Source organism: Sus scrofa, chromosome 13 (genome assembly GCF_054392235.1).
Source record: "Sus scrofa isolate SSC_HxYL_T2T_F1_AM1 chromosome 13, Sscrofa_HxYL_maternal_Yorkshire_Landrace_v2.0, whole genome shotgun sequence".
Lineage (NCBI taxonomy): Eukaryota > Metazoa > Chordata > Mammalia > Artiodactyla > Suidae > Sus > Sus scrofa.
In genome coordinates this window covers 173,803,199-173,819,876 of record NC_139395.1, presented here as the reverse complement: position 1 = coordinate 173,819,876, position 16,678 = coordinate 173,803,199, and the positions used below count along the sequence as shown (strand labels likewise).

At 36.6% G+C, this 16,678-nt stretch overlaps 2 protein-coding genes across 19 annotated transcripts in view; one reads left to right on the top strand and one right to left on the bottom strand.

Annotated features, from left to right (window-relative positions):
• The window catches only part of CMSS1 (cms1 ribosomal small subunit homolog), a 395,732-nt gene that overhangs the window by 99,298 nt on the left and 279,756 nt on the right, over positions 1–16,678 (top strand). The window lies entirely within an intron of this gene.
• Positions 1–16,678, bottom strand: part of FILIP1L (filamin A interacting protein 1 like) — a 295,463-nt gene that overhangs the window by 92,814 nt on the left and 185,971 nt on the right. For both annotated transcript variants that reach the window (NM_001444320.1, NM_001444321.1), the window contains 1 exon segment: positions 14,638–14,816. In NM_001444320.1, coding sequence (NP_001431249.1) covers positions 14,638–14,816 — 179 coding nt within the window.

The following is a 16,678-nucleotide window of genomic DNA, read 5'->3' as shown; positions in this document are numbered from 1 at the left end:
GCCCTCGCCAGAGCCACAGCAATGCGGGATCTGAGCCACATCTGCGACCCACACCACAGCTCATGGCAATGCCGGATCCTTAACCCACTGAGCAAGGCCAGGGATCAAACCCGCAACCCCATGGTTCCTAGTCGGATTCGTTAACCACTAAGCCATGACGGGAACTCCTGTATGTCTTTTTTCAGTAGAGTTTCATCCGGATATATGCCCAAGAGTGGGGTTGCTGGGTCATATGGTAGTTCTATGTATAGTTTTCTAAGATACCTCCATACTCTACTCCATTGTGGCAGTACCAGCTTACATTCCCACCAACAGTGCAAGAGGGTTCCCTTTTCTCCATACTCCCTCCAGCATTTGTTATTTGCAGACTTATTTATGATGGCCATTTTGACTGGTGTGAGGTGGTAGGTACCTCATAGTGGTTTTGATTTGCATTTCTCTAATAATCAGTGATGTTGAGCATTTTTTCATATGCTTGTTGGCCATCTGTATATCTTCTTTGGAGAAATGTCTATTCAGGACTTTTGCCCATTTTTCCATTGGGTTGTTGGCTTTTTTGCTGTTGTGTAAGTTGCTTGTATATTCTAGAGATTAAGCCCTTGTCAGTTGCATCATTTGAAACTATTTTCTCCCATTCTGTAAGTTGTCTTTTTGTTTTCTTCTTGGTTTCCTTTGCTGTGCAAATGCTTGTCAGTTTGATTAGGTCCCATTGGTTTATTTTTGCTTTTATTTCTGTTGCTTTGAGAGACTGACCTGAGAAGATATTCGTAATGTTAATGTCAGAGAATGTTTTACCTATGTTCTCTTCCAGGAGTTTGATGGTGTCTTGTCTTATATTTAAGTCTTTCAGCCATTTTGAGTTTATTTTCGTACATGGTGTGAGGGTGTTATGTTCTAGTTTCATTGCTTTGCAAGCAAATGTCCAGGTTTCCCAGCAATGCTTGCTGAAAGACTGTCTTTTTCCCATTTGATGTTCTTGCCTCCTTTGTCAAAGACGAATTGACTATAGGTGTCAGGGTTTATTTCTGGGTTCTCTATTCTGTTCCATTGGTCTGTCTGTCTGTTTTGGTACCAGTACACGCTGTCTTGATGACTGTGGCTTTGTAATATTGCCTGAAGTCTGGGAGAGTTATGCCTCCTGCTTGGTTTTTGTTTCTCAGGATTGCTTTGGCAATTCTGGGTCTTTTGTGGGTCCATAGAAATGTTTGGATTGTTTGTTCTAGTTCTGTGAAAAGTGTCCTGGGTAATTTGATAGGGATTGCATTGACTCTGTAGATTGCTTTGGGTAGTGTGGCCATTTTTACCATATTAATTTTTCCAACCCAGGAGCATGGAATATGCTTCCATTTCTTTACATCTTTGTTAATTTCCTTGATTAATGTTTTATAGTTGTCGGCATATAGGTCCTTTACCTCCTTGGTCAGGTGTATTCCCGGGTATTTGATTTTTGGGGGTGCCCTTTTAATAGGTATTGTATTTTTGCATTCCTTTTCTAATACTTCATTGTTAGTCTACAGAAATGCCACTGATTTCTGAATGTTAATCTTATATCCTGCTGCTTTGCTGAATTTGTTGATCAAGTAGTTTTTGGGTTGAGTCCTTAGGGTTTTCTATGTATCGTATCATGTCGTCTGCATACAGTGACAGTTTTACCTCTTCTCTTCCTATTTGGATACCTTTTTACTCCTTTTGTTTGTCTGATTGATGTGGCAAGGACTTCCAATACTATGTTGAATAACAGTGATGAGAGTGGGCATCCCTGTCTTGTTCCAGATTTTAGTGGGAAGGCTTTCAGCTTTTCTCCACTGAGTATTATATTTGCTGTGGGTTTGTCATAAATGGCTTTGATCATGTTAAGGTATGTTCCCTCTATACCCACTTTGGTGAGAGTTTTTGTCATGAATGGATGTTGGACTTTGTCAAATGCTTTTTCTGCATCTATTGAGATGATCATGTGGTGTTTGACTTTTCTTTTGTTAATGTGGTGTATGACATTGATTTGCATATGTTGAACCATCCTTGTGCACCTGGAATGAATCCCACCTGATCATGTTGTATGATCTTTTTGATTGGTTGTTGGATTTGGATGGCTAAAATTTTGCTGAGAATTTTTATGTCTATATTCATCAAAGATATTGGCCTATAGTTTTCTTTTTGGTGGTGTCTTTTTCTGGTTTTGGTATTAGGGTGATGGTAGTGTCATAGAATGTCTTTGGGAGTGTTCCTTCTTCTTCAACTTTTGGAAAAGTTTAAGGAGGATGGGTATAAGTTCCTCTTTGAATGTTTAGTAGAATTCACCTGTGGAAGCCGTCTTGTCCTGGACTTTTATTTGTAGAGAGTGTTTTTTTGACATATTCAATTTCATTTCCAGTGATCAGTCTATTCAGTTGATCTATTTCTTCTTGATTCAGTTTTGGCAGGCTGTTGGTCTCTAGAAAGTTGTCCGTTTCTTCTAGGTTGTCAAATTTGTTGGCATACAATTGTTCATAGTATTCTCTCATGGTTTTTTTAATTTCAGTTCTCCTTTTTCATTTCTTATTTTGTTTATTTGGGTTCTTTCTCTCCTCTTCTTGGTGAGTCTAGCCAGAGGTTTGTCAATTTTATTTACTTTTCAAAGAACCGGCTCTTGGTTTTATTGATTTCTTCTATTTTTTTAATCTCTATTTTGATTGATTTCATCTTTGATGTTTATGATTTCCTTCATCTTGATGACTTTAGGTTTTGTTTGTTGTTCTTTTTCTAATTCATTTAGATGTTGGGTTTAGTTGTCGATTTGAGATTTTCTTCTTTTTTGAGGAAGGCCTGTATTGCTATGAATTTCCTTCTGAGCATTGCTTTTGTAGCATCCCATTGATTTTGAGTGGTTGTGTCTTCATTATCATTTGTCTCAAGGTATTTTTTAATTTCCTTCCTGATTCCCTCATTGACCCATTGGGCTTTTAGTAGCATGTTGTTTAGTCTCCATTTAGTAAGTTTTTTCTCATTTCTTTTCCCATGGTTGATCTCTAGTGTCATGCCATTGTGTTCAGAGAAGATACTTAATCTAATTTCTATATTCTTAAATTTGTTGAGGTTAGCTTTGTGCCCCAGTATGTAATCAATTCTTGAGAATGTTCATGTGCACTTGAGAAGAATGTTTATTTTTATTTTTTTGGCTGTAATGTCCTGAAAAATATCGATTAAGTCCAACTTTTCTATTGTGTCCTTTAGGATCTCTGTTGCCATATTGATTTTCTGTCTAGAGGATCTGTCCATTGATGTGAGTGAGGTGTTAAAATCTCCTACTATGATTGTATTCCCATCAATTTCTCCTTTTATGTCTGTTAGTATTTGTTGGAGGTATCTGGGTGCTCCTATATTAGGGGCATATATATTGACAATTGTAATATCCTCTTCTTGAATGGATCCTTTAACCATTAAATCGTGTCCTTCTTTGTCTTTCTTAATGGCCTTTGTTTTAAAGTCTATTTTGTCTAATATGAGTATTGCACTCTTGCTTTCCTGTCTTGTCCATTGGGATGAAATATCTTTTCCCATCCCCTCACTTTCAATCTGTATGTGTCCTTTGCTCTAAGGTAAGTTTCTTGTGGGCAGCAGATTGAAGGTTTTTGTTTTTTTATGCAATCTGCCACTCTGTGTCTTTTGATTGGAGCCTTTAGTCTAATGACATATAAGGTGATTATTGATAGATAGGTGTTTATTGCCATTTTAAACCTTGTTTTCCAGTTGATCCTATGTTTCTCTTCATTTCTTTTTTGGGTTGGTTGGTTTCCATTTATTTTATGCTTGAGTACTCTTCTTTTCAGTTTTTGTGAATGTAATGTTCAGTTTTGCTTTGTGGTTGCCCTGTTTTTTAAGCATGTTAAGCCCTTCCTATATCTCCTTGCTTTTGCTTGATAGCCGTATAGGCTCAAACACATCATTAAAATGGTGTTGTTTTTTTTAACTTTAAAATTCCATTTCTAGATCATTCTCTCCTCATTGCCATAATAAAGGACTCATCCTCTTTTATACCCACTCTGTTTAAGACAATCCCAAAGTTCTTATGCTTACTTGCTTTGCCTGTCAAAATTGACTTGTTCTATATACTATCCTTCAATGCTGGGCTAAGTGAAGAGAATTAACCAAAAAGCTAACTTATGAGAAGATATTAATGGAAAATAATTAAAATGTAACAACTTTTTCTACATTTCAGTCACTTATTCAACAAATATTTATCCTACTTCTCCCTATCCTTGGCCCTACAGAAGGGATTATGAACAAAACAAATAAAAAATAAGCCCTCTTACCTTATTATGGGAATATTTGATATTTTACAGTCACATTAGGCAAGAAAATGTGATTAATGTGTAGATCATGTGATAGTGGCAGACCCAAGGAGCAGTGGATTCTTTTGCTGGCAAAAACCATCATTTTCGGTGAATCTTAATTCTGAGTATGTGATAGTATGTACTCCTCATAATATCACTGCATTAATATTTATGTTCATCTAAGTAGAATGATTTCCAAAAGGGGAAATAGGTCTTCATGGTTTAGGGAGGAAAAAATAGTTATTGAGTACTCAATGCTATAGTGTTAGATCATTAAGACATTTGGAAATACTCCTACTCTGAAGGAAATAAGATACAACCAGGCTTAGAGAATGAGTCCTCATTTGTGCCTCTTCTGTGTCCTCCATTGTTATTGCATCTGTAAGACAACATTGTGCTTGTTTTTGTGTCTTCTTTCCATATTGAAGATATGCCCTTGAAAGCTTTTATTCATCCTCATATCCTTAGCACTTGGCATAGGGTTCATTTAGGTGCCTTCTTTGCAATCCATGAACTGCCCAGTGGTGTGGTACCAGGTATGCAAATGAACTACTTTGAGGAAAGACGCTAATGCTTACTGAGTGTCAGACACCACATTTAGCACTTTCTATAATTATGTAATTTAGTAATTGCAGGAACCTATGAGGTCCGTATCATTTTTTAACTTCTAGTGAAACTGAGATTTACAGGGATTAAGATTTGTTCAGGAGTTCCTGTCATGGTGCAGTGGAGATGAATCTCATTAGGAACCATGAGGTTGTGGGTTTGATCCCTGGCCTCACTCAGTGAGTTAAGGATCCAGCATTGCCTTGAGCTGTGGTGTAGGTTGCAGACGCAGCTCAGATCTGGCATTGCTGTGGCTCTCGCGCAGGCTGGCAGCAACAGCTCTGAGTAGACTCCTAGCTTGGGAACCTCCGCATGCCAGGAGTGTGGCCTTAAAAAAAAAAGAAAAAAGAAAAAAAAAAAAAAAAGATTTGTTCAAGGTCAAAGAGATATTAGGACCAGATGAAATGGTGGAACCATGGTTCAAACTCTTGTTGGTTCTAACTCCAGAGTCTGTGCTTTTAAACACAATACCCTTCACACTTCTAAGAGGAAGCCTTTCTGTGAAGTGATATTTAGTCATTTGTGCCAGGCATCTTCCATTCTCATGCCTGGCAAAGCTGTTTGGCTTCATCTTCTCATGAAGTAACAATATATTTCCCCAGAAACTTTACCTGCAAGTAGCAAATTCAGGATATGGCTTAATTCTAATGTTCTACCTTGATTTCCATTTATGAGGCACAATTTTCCATTTTGATATGGCTGAATGACCTTATATATTTTGTAGTCAGATGGAACAGAAGCTTGAGAGTGCCTTCCACATTCAGTCTTTGGCTGTTAGGCTAGTATCTGTGAGCCAGTTAGATATATTTATCCAGTGCTTACTGTATGTCGTGCATTCTCCTAGGGCTATGCTGGCTGTTTTGGATAATTACAGTCCTTAATATCCTTTTCGCCTGACCTTGCATAATGTTGAAACAGTGGTGTCAATACCGCAGAATGAACACCTGAATCCTCTGAATCATCAGTAGATTATTTTATGAGGGTCTTGTCTTTTTTTTAATCCTTTCTTTACTTTTTTGTTGTCGTTATTTATTTATGTTGAAGTATAGTTGAATTATAATGTTATATTAGTTTCAGATGTACAACATAGTGGTTCAGTCATATATACACATATACAGGAGATGTATATATATATATATACATATATATATATATATATATATATATATATATATATATCCTTTTTCAGATTCTTTGCCCTTATAGATTATTACAAAATATTGAGTATAGTCTTCTGTGCTATGCAGTATAACCTTGTTGGTTATCTGTTTTATATATAATAGTGTGTATATGTTAATCTCAACCTCCTAATTTATCCCCTCACCCTTTCCCCTTTGGTAATTGTAAGTTTTGTTTTCTATGTCTATGAGTCTGTTTCTGTTTTGTAAATAAGCTCCTTTGTATCATTTTTTTAGATTCCACATATAAATGATGTTATGATATTTGTCTTTCTCTATCTGGTTTACTTTGTATGAAAATCTGTATGTCCATCCATGTTGCCACAGATGGAATTAATTCATTCCTTTTTACGGCTGAGTAATATTCCATTGTAAATATGTGTGTGTGTGTGTGTGTATGCCACATCTTTTTTATCTGTTCATCTGTTGGTGGACATTTAGGTTGCTTCTGTGTCTCAGCTATTGTAAATAGTGCTGCAGTGAACGTTGGGGTATGTGTATCTTTTCAAATTACGGTTTTCTCTGTACATAAGCCCATGAGTGCAATTGCAACATCATATGGTAATTCTAGGTTTGTTTGTTTGTTTTTAAGAATGTCCATATGGTTTCCATAGTGGCTATACCAATTTGCATTCCCATTAACAGCGAAGGAGTGTTCCTTTTTCTCCACACCCTCTCCAGTATTTATTGTTGTAGACTTTTTAATGATGGCTGTTCTGACCAGCATGAGATAGTTTTGATTTACATTCTCTAATGATCAGTGATGTTGAGCATATTTTCATGTGCCTGTCGGCCACTTGTATGTCTTTGGAAAAATGTCTTTTTTGGTCTTCTGCACGTTTTTTTATTATGAACTAACTTTACACCTAAAGTTACTAGAGAAATAAGTACCAACCCTGCCCCCCAGTGTTACAAGGAAAAAAATCATAAGGATCAGAGCAGAAATGAATGGAATAGAGAAGAAAACAATAGAAAAAATGAATGAAAGTAAAAGCTAGTTTTTGAAAAAATCAACAAAATTGATAAACCTTTAGCCAGGCGGATTAAGAAATAAAGGGCGAGTGATCAAACCAATTAAATTCGAAATGAAAAAGGAGAAATTACAACCAACACCACAGAATTACCAAGGAACATAAGAGACTACTAAAGCAACTAAATGCCAATAAAATGGACTACCTAGAAGAAATGGACAAATTCTTAGAAGGTAAAATCTCCTAAACTTGAAGCAGGAAGAAATAGAATATATGAACAGATCCAAATACAATTACTGGAATTGCTTCTGTGATTAAAAACACTCAACAAACAAAATTCTAGGACCAGATGTCTTCACAAGTGAATTCTACCTTGTTGGTTTTAATATCTTCTTTTTGTCTGTAATTTTTGTCAATTTAATTAATGTGTGTCTCAGTGTGTTCCTCCTGGCATTTATCCTGTATGAACTGCACTTCCTGGATTTGGATGAGTATTTCCTTAACATGTTAGAGAAGTTTTGAGCTATTATCTCTTCAAATATTTTCTGTTTCCCCTATATTGGGAATGTTGGTATTTTTGACATTGTCCCAGAGGTCTCTTAAACTGTCCTCATTTCTTTGCTTTATTTTTTATTCTCTTCTACAATAGTGAATTCCACCACTCTGTCTTTCAGCTCATTGATCCATTCTTCATCATCATTTATTCCACTCTTGATTCCTTTTAGTGTATTTTCATTTCAGTTATTATATTCTTCAACTCTGGTTGTTCTTTATATTTTCTAACTATCTGTTAAAAACTTCTTATATCTTCACTCAGTGCATCCATTCTTTTCCCGCATTCATACATCATCTTTATGACCATTACTCTGAACTCTTTCTTGGGTAGATTGCCTATCTCCACTTCACTTAGTTATTCTTCTGGGATTTTATCTTTTCTTTTTTCTGGAGCATACTCCTTTGCCATCTTATTTTGTTTATATTTCTATTTGTATTTTTTTTTTATTTATTTTCCCACTGTACAGCAAGGGGGTTAGGTTATCCTTACATGTATACATTGCAATTACAGTTTTTCCCCCACCCTTTCTTCTGTTGCAACATGAGTATCTAGACATAGTTCTCAATGCTATATATATGGTAGGCTAGTTATGTTTCTCAACCTTTGAGAGGTGGCCCTCTGTAGGGGATGTCGTTTGTGTCCCATTAGTATACTACATCTCATCAGTCAGGGTCCAGAGATCAGCTGGATCCAGTTTAGGTTCTGACGTGTGTTTGTGGACTCAGTTCCACAGGCTGCAGCATTGTAGTTTTGTTTTGTTTGTTTTTTTTTTTTTTTTGTTTTTCTGGTGTTTGTCTCTTGGTGGTCAAGGCTAATCTAGAGGCTTCCTGCCAGAAGGAAACAGTCAAGGGTCTTATTTTTTCAATGTATTGTAATTATGTCGTAAATTTCTTTGGACCTCCCACATTACCAAGCACAAGGCTTGAGCACCTAGTAATGATTCTAGGGAGAACAATGTGAAATATGTAATCAGGAGAGCCAACTTCTGGTCTGACTTTACTGCTATTAAGCAGCAAGGTTTGGGGGTTTCTTAACTGAGACTTGACTGGCCTCACTTTTCACAATTCAAAAATTAGAAGGTTAGTCTAGATTGCTAGGTCTTTTTAAATTTAAATTTGGAATTCAGATATCTCTATAAATATTTTTATAGTTATCTGATAGATTTATTCATTGTGGCATAAACAGAAATAGAAAGGTTATAAATTGACCCATATTGGCAAAGATGAGATTAAGTTTAGTTTTTAATATGCGACATTCAAGAAGCAATAGGATATACCTTCATCTCGATATCCTTTAAGAATGGAAATACAGACTTGGATATGAAGTTGGTGGTTGAGGTGATGTCATCCTTATTGACCTCTTTTGATAATGAAGATTAGAATCATGGCCTTGAAGTAAAAGTTACTTATTTATAACAATCACATAATTACAGATTTTTAAATCTGCAAGAAACATGCAAATGATACAGCCTGTCGTATTTGTTTATACATAAGTTTGGGGAAATGGAATTTGCCTAGATTTACACAACAGTTGCAGATGCACTCTGCAGACCAGTGGTCCCCTATCTCAAAGTTCCTTGTTCATCCATCATTGTGCTTGTTATGTTTTCTGTTAGACTGCTTTTTAATATTTGTAATATTCTTTTGTGAGCAGTAAATTTGCTAATCATTATACATTCAAATACAAACCCAAAATTATTTGTAAAATTTAGCTCAGCTTTCTGTGAAGGAAAAGCAGTTAAATAGCATACTGTATCCAAATTTTGACCTCTATAATTAAATGGTATTTTATGGAAACCACTGAATCGTGCAATTACAAGGTTATGGTTTTGTGACGTCTGTTAAAAGTTAAGTCACAATGTACAGTCCTAAATGTGTTTTCAGTATCCTTATGAGGTAAGTAATTTCCCTGCATCCTTACCCAGATCCTATATTAGGTCCAAGGTGTATGAACACTGGGCTGATCACATTGTGATTCTCTATACAACTGTAATAATCTAAATATGTGTTTGTGGTGGGTCTCCATTTTATTTTGACAAAGTATTGGATTCCTATGACAAAGGTCAAATGGAGACCTGGCATCCATTTCACTACTTGCAGGACATATTCTTGAGAATATGTAATACATACCACTCCTTGCCAGAAAACTGAAAGGAAATGATTGCATTTGAGTACAGTGTATCTAAAACAATTGTTTAGTGTGCATGAAATTTGAAACTGCTAGCTTTCCAAATATGATTTTTAAAAAGTGGACTTGGTTTATTTTTTCAGACATTCTGTCTACTGTGTTATGCTTCATGGGATATTCTTAAAAGCTGAGATTAAAGGCCAAAGAAACTGAAAATCCTAATGACAATATCAGTTGCAAGATATTGAATTCTCCAGTAAAGTACTCCAATTTAGTGTGTTCATTGATTTCTTCTGAATGTTTTATTTTCATGAGTATTTAATTTATGTTTTTTTTGTACCATACTAGTGTCTGTTTTTCCTCCCATCATCATCTCACAGTGCCCTAGAAGCATCTGTATCAGGTCTTAGAGTCTGCAGTAGTGTCTCCGTTTTACACATGTACAAATGAGTTAGCATTTTATGTAGGTGAAAAACACATCTAACTCCTTCACCTAGTATCTAGCACAGGACATGGCATGTAGCAGGCAATCATTAATTGGGTTTTTTGTTTGTTTTAGTGAATATATGAATGGCAAGCAGCACTTAAAGAGCTAACAAATTAGTGAAACTAATTAAACAATTAGATAAATTAATACATTCCTTCATTTATGCATATTTCAAGGGAGTACCCAAAGCCTCTTGAAAGAAGATTTGATGTTTATTCACTACCTTTCCTGATGCCAATTTAGAAAATAGTCTTATTATAGTAGAAAAGGGTTAATGATGTTAATCTTTCTTTATAAAATTGCTTCAGCCGAAGGGAAGGGTGGAGGAAAGACTTTGTTCTTTACCAAGGACTTAGCTCAAGGTGTGGTCAAGGCAACAACTCTTGAAACTGGGTCCCTGCTGACTTTCCTGCAAGATCCTCTGCCCCATAAACCACTGTTCTATTTAGTCACACCTGGGCAGACGGGAACAAGAAATTAATTCTACCTGTGATTCCTTCCTCACTATGTGGCTTTTGAGAAGCTACCATTTAACTCCTGCTTTATAAAATCAGAATATCAGTGCTAGCCTATTTGGTCACGATATTATGAAAAAGTAATTGAAAGCTTTAAAAAAATCCATGGTTGAAGCCACATTTTTATACAGAGTTGCCATGATAATATTTGTTTCCCACTTTAGTGGTTGTTTCAAGGCCAGATATGTAGTAATATATATGGTTAGTATACATGGTTTGTTTTAGTGTTCTAAAAAAGAATGCATGGTTTCAAAAAAAGGAAACAGCCTTTTCCCCCATTGAAACTGAAAAAGCAAAAAAAAATATGCAAGCTTTTTTGAAAGTACAGACAAAATTGGCATTTCATTTATGGGAAAATTTTGCAAAATTGTACTGACTAAAAGTGATTTTTGTTTTGGCTTTCCTGTGAAGCCATCCAGAAAGGCCAAAAATTATTGGCATTGCTTTTGTATAAAACCTTTCACATAGACTCCACTTTTAATTCAGCCAAGTACATAATTCAGGTCATCAGTGACACACATATCCACACATTAGAGCTAGTTAGTGAACAGAAGGTTGTCATGAAATGCGGATATAATATTATTTTATGGACAGACTTACAGAGAAGGAAACTTTGCATTAGCATGCTTGGGAACTGGGTTTCCTGAACTTTTTCCTGCCCCCACCCTCCCTCAGTAGGAAAGCCAATTGTTTACTGATTACAACAACGACATCACTTGGCAAACATTTTGGCCTAAACTCAATGTATGACATCAGTCTCCTGTAGGGTTTTCCATGTAAAATGAATTCTCCAAAGAAAACATAGAAATTAAACCTTAATTTGAAATCCATTATTACACCTCTAAGGTTTCATTAACTATCTCAATCATGTATTTCTTAATTTTTATTTTATTTCCAAGTAGGTATTATCTAACATTTAAAATACAAGCAGTAAAATTTTAACAATATTTTTTCAGTTTCAATCAGATAGTCCTTTATAACTATTTTACTCAGACCATTTTAATGAGGGTTATGATATCTTTCTTTGTTTCTCTGTACTGAGGGTCACTGATTTGGGAGTGGCTTACATCACTTTGAGGAAGGAAGCAAACATTATTCTTTGACTCTTTAGAAGAGATTAGTTCTTGCTTTTGTGAGGAGTGGCTACATGTTTGAGAGGAAGTACTCTCACTAACATTAGGACTCTGTAATGGTATGTGTTCTGTCATTTGTCATCAGAGAATGAGACACGTGAATGACACTTTACTCTCTTGTGTAAGCACCTTGTCTGTATGTATTTACCTGAAATTAGAGTTTCCGCTACTTCCTGCATTTTTAGGTGGTCTTCATTTAGTTCTTTTATGCACATGGCCTTAAAGCAAGTGGAAGTCAGTTATGCCTCATGAGGCCCACTGCCTCCATGCCACAGTCTGGGGGTGGGCAGGAGGCAGAAGGCACCAGTGCGTCAGCAGTGCCAGGAAATGGGAATTGTGATGTACAGGTGAAACAGAATTCCTCCAGTCATTTTTTTTTTCTATTTTTTGATAATGGCTTACTTTAATTATTCTTTAAGACAAAAAAAAAAAAATTGTGTCCCATATGGCTAACAAATATAATCTTTTAAAATCTCCCTCTTAAATCCTTGATACATAGAAAAATACTATTCTTGATATATTGATTCCATGATGTACAATTTACATTCATCTCACTGATTTTCTAGCCTGTGGTCTTTATTCCCACTACTCTGTTGTTCCCATTTCTGTGTTGTTCCTCTTTGGTCTCTCTTGATTTAAATAATCTTCACTTGCCTCCAGCTTTACAGTGTTACTTCTGGATAGCCCTCCTCAGCCTTCCTTCAGAAGATAGTAGAGATATAATTGTAAACATTAGAATTCTACCACCACCAGCAGCCTTCCACATTCTTACCCTAACTTATTTATAATCTGTTGTAACAGAGTCTTGCTTTCTCTGTTAATGTGATTAATGTGCCCTCTTTCCCCCCCGCCCCAGGGCAGGGACAGCACGCTTTCTTCTATGGCAGGCAGCACACTGACCATGGTCAATAGATATTCATAATAATGAAACATGAAAGGAAGTGTCTGTGTTTAATAAGTTAGTGCCAAATGAGTATGGAGGCCAAATGAGGCCATGGGTGCCAGACCACAGGGATCTGAAATAATATTTAATATGACATTGTCTCATTGAGTAACAAATCTTATACTGTAATGTCTGAGTCAAATCTTTCCTTGGTGCCAGATGTCTTTTGCTGCTTTAATCTGCCCCTGCAGATATTTCAAATTCATGGGGGGAAGGTAACAAGACCCCCTCTTTATATAGTGAGTAGAAAACAAACTCCTGATGAATGTGGGAAAATAAACTGGATATGAGGGCCATTGATTCCCTGGCACTCTGCTTGGTGTCCACCATAAAGTCCACTGGAAAGAAATGAAAGTATGAAAGTTTCACTTAGGCTAGCTATTATGTAACTTCGGTTACCTAGCTAAAATATGAACTGTAGGAGCTCCCGCAATGGTGCAACGGGATCGGCAGTGGCTTGGTTGGATCCTCGGCCTGGCGCAGTGGAGTTGGAGTTGCTGCAGCTTAGTTTGCGGCTGAGGCTTGGATCTGATCCCTGGCCTGGGAGCTCCATATGGTGCGGGACAGCTTAAAAAAAAAAAAAAAAAAAAAAGAATTGTAAGTAGTCAAATAAAATAGTTGAGATTACTAGTATTTTAGAAAAAGGAGCTCACAAGTAATTATTTTTTTCTGTATTTTCTGTGATTTTTAGATTCCAGCACCATTAGCTCTGTAACTCAGAAGCATACATGGAATAACACAAGTGAAAAGAAGATTCAGTAAAAATTTGATATAGCTAAGATTGGTTATTTTCTCTTTGCGGTATCAATAGCAAGGAATCATTGTCCTTTCAGTTTAATATGGATGTTCATACTTTCTAACATAATTAGGAACAGAGAGTCAGAAGTTGAGCAAAATAATCAGCTTTCTATATGCTTATAAAATGGTTACTGTATTTCCAGCCATAGGTTGTCTATTTAGATATCTCATTCTCTCCACTGGATATTGGAATATACTAGTTACCTCACAGTCAACATATCTAAAACAAGAAACCCCCCACCAGCACCTTGAAATCTTGCAACAACAAAAAGCTGTGCTCCATTCCTACTTTTCCATACCTTGGTGAATAACCAGAAGTATAACTTCCTGTTTTCCTTGCTCTGCTCTCTAGTCTCTTTAGTCACTAATTCATATTGACTACATATCGTAAATATTTCTTGTTTACACCCCATCCTCCCTAACCCCATAGCCATTAAAACACATACCTGCCCCCAGTTTAAAGCTCCTCCTCTCTTCTTTAAGAAGGTATATACTTGATCAACTCATTCTTCTCATAATTTTTCATTTGCTCCTTATTGCCAATAGTATAAAATCCAGCCGCTCGTGGCTAGCCTTTTCTTTTCTTATCCTTCATTTATACCCTGTGCGGTAGCCATGTGAAAAGCTTGAGTTCCCTCAGCATCCACACTCTATGCCTTTGTGCTTTCCTCTTATTTCTGCCACTGCCTTGTATATGGTTTCCCTTCTTATTTGTATAGAGACTGGATCCCTGTTACCTCCTCTCTGCAGCTTTCACAGGACACTCCCTTGCAGAATTAGGTGCCCAGCATTTATGTTTCCACAGTCCTGTCACACCCAGTTATTTTTGCATTGTATTGATGTTGTTTTTAAACATATCTTTTTCCTTACTCTGAACTGTGAGATTTCTGAAACCAGAGTCTATGTCATAATCATCTTGTATCCGTGTATCCCTTGGTAAAATGCCCAGCCCATAGTGAGAGGTTAGTAAGAGTTTGCAGAATGGGTCATTGTCTTGCCCAAAGTAGCCTTACCTTACACATTCCTGTTCTAGCAAGCTTATGAATTCATCATTCTTCTCCATGTATTCTTTATGTTTTCTCTTTTCTTCCTCCAACTCTAATATGGTTTGCCTGTGAGATTTTTCCACCATTAAAAGCTGTCCCAGGATTCGTCTGTGAGATTCTTTATGTTTTTCCACAACTTTGTCCAGCTACAAAAGAACGTATATTAATTGTCTAAGTACAAATCATTTATAATACTGCCAGCTTTCCAAGTTTTGATAAATTAATTCAACAGTGGATTTCTGATTGTCTTGTTCAGTTTTTATCATTGCTCTTGTTAATTGATACTTTTTGGTGTGTTTCAACACAAATATAACTTTTTATTGTCATCTTTTTTAAATCAGAGGGAAATTAGTGTCTCTGTAAATATCAGAACAATTTCCCTGACCTCCTTTCTGCCGCTTCCTTCTCCAAAGAAACCGTATCAGAGGAATGATTAAAAATGAAGAAATTCCTGTACAATGTTTTTTTTTTTTTTTCACCTTTATTTTAGGGCTACACCTGTGGCACATGGAAATTCCCTGGCTTAGGGGTTGAATCAGTGCTGCAGCTGCAGGCCTATGCCACAGCAATGCCAGAACAAAGCTGCATCTGTGACCTACGCCTCAACTTGTGGCAACTCCAGATCCTTAACCCAGTGGGTGAAGCCAGGGATCAAACCCACACCCTCATGGATGCTACTCAGGTTCATTACCCTGAGCCACAGCAGGAACTCCCCTATATAATGTTTGATTCAGCCACTCACCTAGCTGATCTCTCCTGCCCCAGCCCTCCCTAAAGTACTCTACCCCTCTTGGATCCCATGATCTGTTTTTCATTGTGTTATGTATGAAGGTGCTTGTGTAGTTTTAAAAAATTCTTGTTAATCCAGTCTGTGTTAGTATATAGTATAAATGTGACCAGATGTAAACATCAAGTCCTTTCTGGTTTCCGTGGTCTACCTATATCTCTGTTGTAAAACAGTTGCCCTGTGCTTGATTTAAGTTTGTTTCCTCTACTAGATTAAGAACTCCCTGAAGGGCCTGCATTCTATTTTTCTTAAGTTCTTAGCATCTGATAGCAAGCCTTGCTTACAGCGTGTGCATGTATGCTTACAGATCAAAAACAAAATAAGCAAGAAAGGAATCAAGAAATAAAAAAGGGAGACAGGATGATCAGAACAAATGTAGCTTAGGATCTTTGGCCAGTGATAAACTAAAATCCAGTTAAGAATGTGATTTTGAAAGCATATGACTGTCTAAATTAAGTATTAAACTGTAGCTGATAGTATTTGTTGATTTTATTTACCCTTTGCATTTTTCATAAAGGATTGAAAATTTGACTCTAAATTTGAAGTCTCTTTGAATTGTACATCCTTAAATAGCACGTACTGACTAGGAATCCAAGGCAAAAAATGGCCAAATTATTTCAGAAAAAGAATAGAATAAAGGTATCCCAGCATATAGAACTCAACTAATTCTCTCTGACCTCTAAACATCTAAGCTGGTTGTCTAGTTTTCTAAGATGGGTTTATAATGGGGCTGTAACACAAAAAAATATACGTCATTAAGTCATTCAGGTGTTGATGTTTTTAATAAATGTAACTAGTCCTTTTGAGGAAGCCGAAATCATTAAGATGTATTGCCTGCAGGCAGAGTCACTTTTAACTACTGACTGTTTTCTGAGAGGGAGATTGTAGGCTTAATTGTCCTGGGTTTCAGGCCACAACAGTCCTCTGAAAACTCCTTCCAGTTGCCCAAATATTGGAACGCACTGTAAGGGAAATTCAAATCAGAGTTTCCACTGTTGTGTAGTAGGCTAAGAATCCAACTGTAGTGGCTGGGGTCACTGTAGAAGCTCAGGTTCGATTACTGGCCCAGCGCAGTGGGTTAAAGGATCTGGTGTTGTTGCAGCTGCAGCATAGGTGTCATCTACAGTCCCTGGTCTGGGAACTTCTATATGCTGCAGGTGTGGCCATAATAATAATAATAATGTTACATAAATGGATTCACACATTATGTAACTTTTTAGG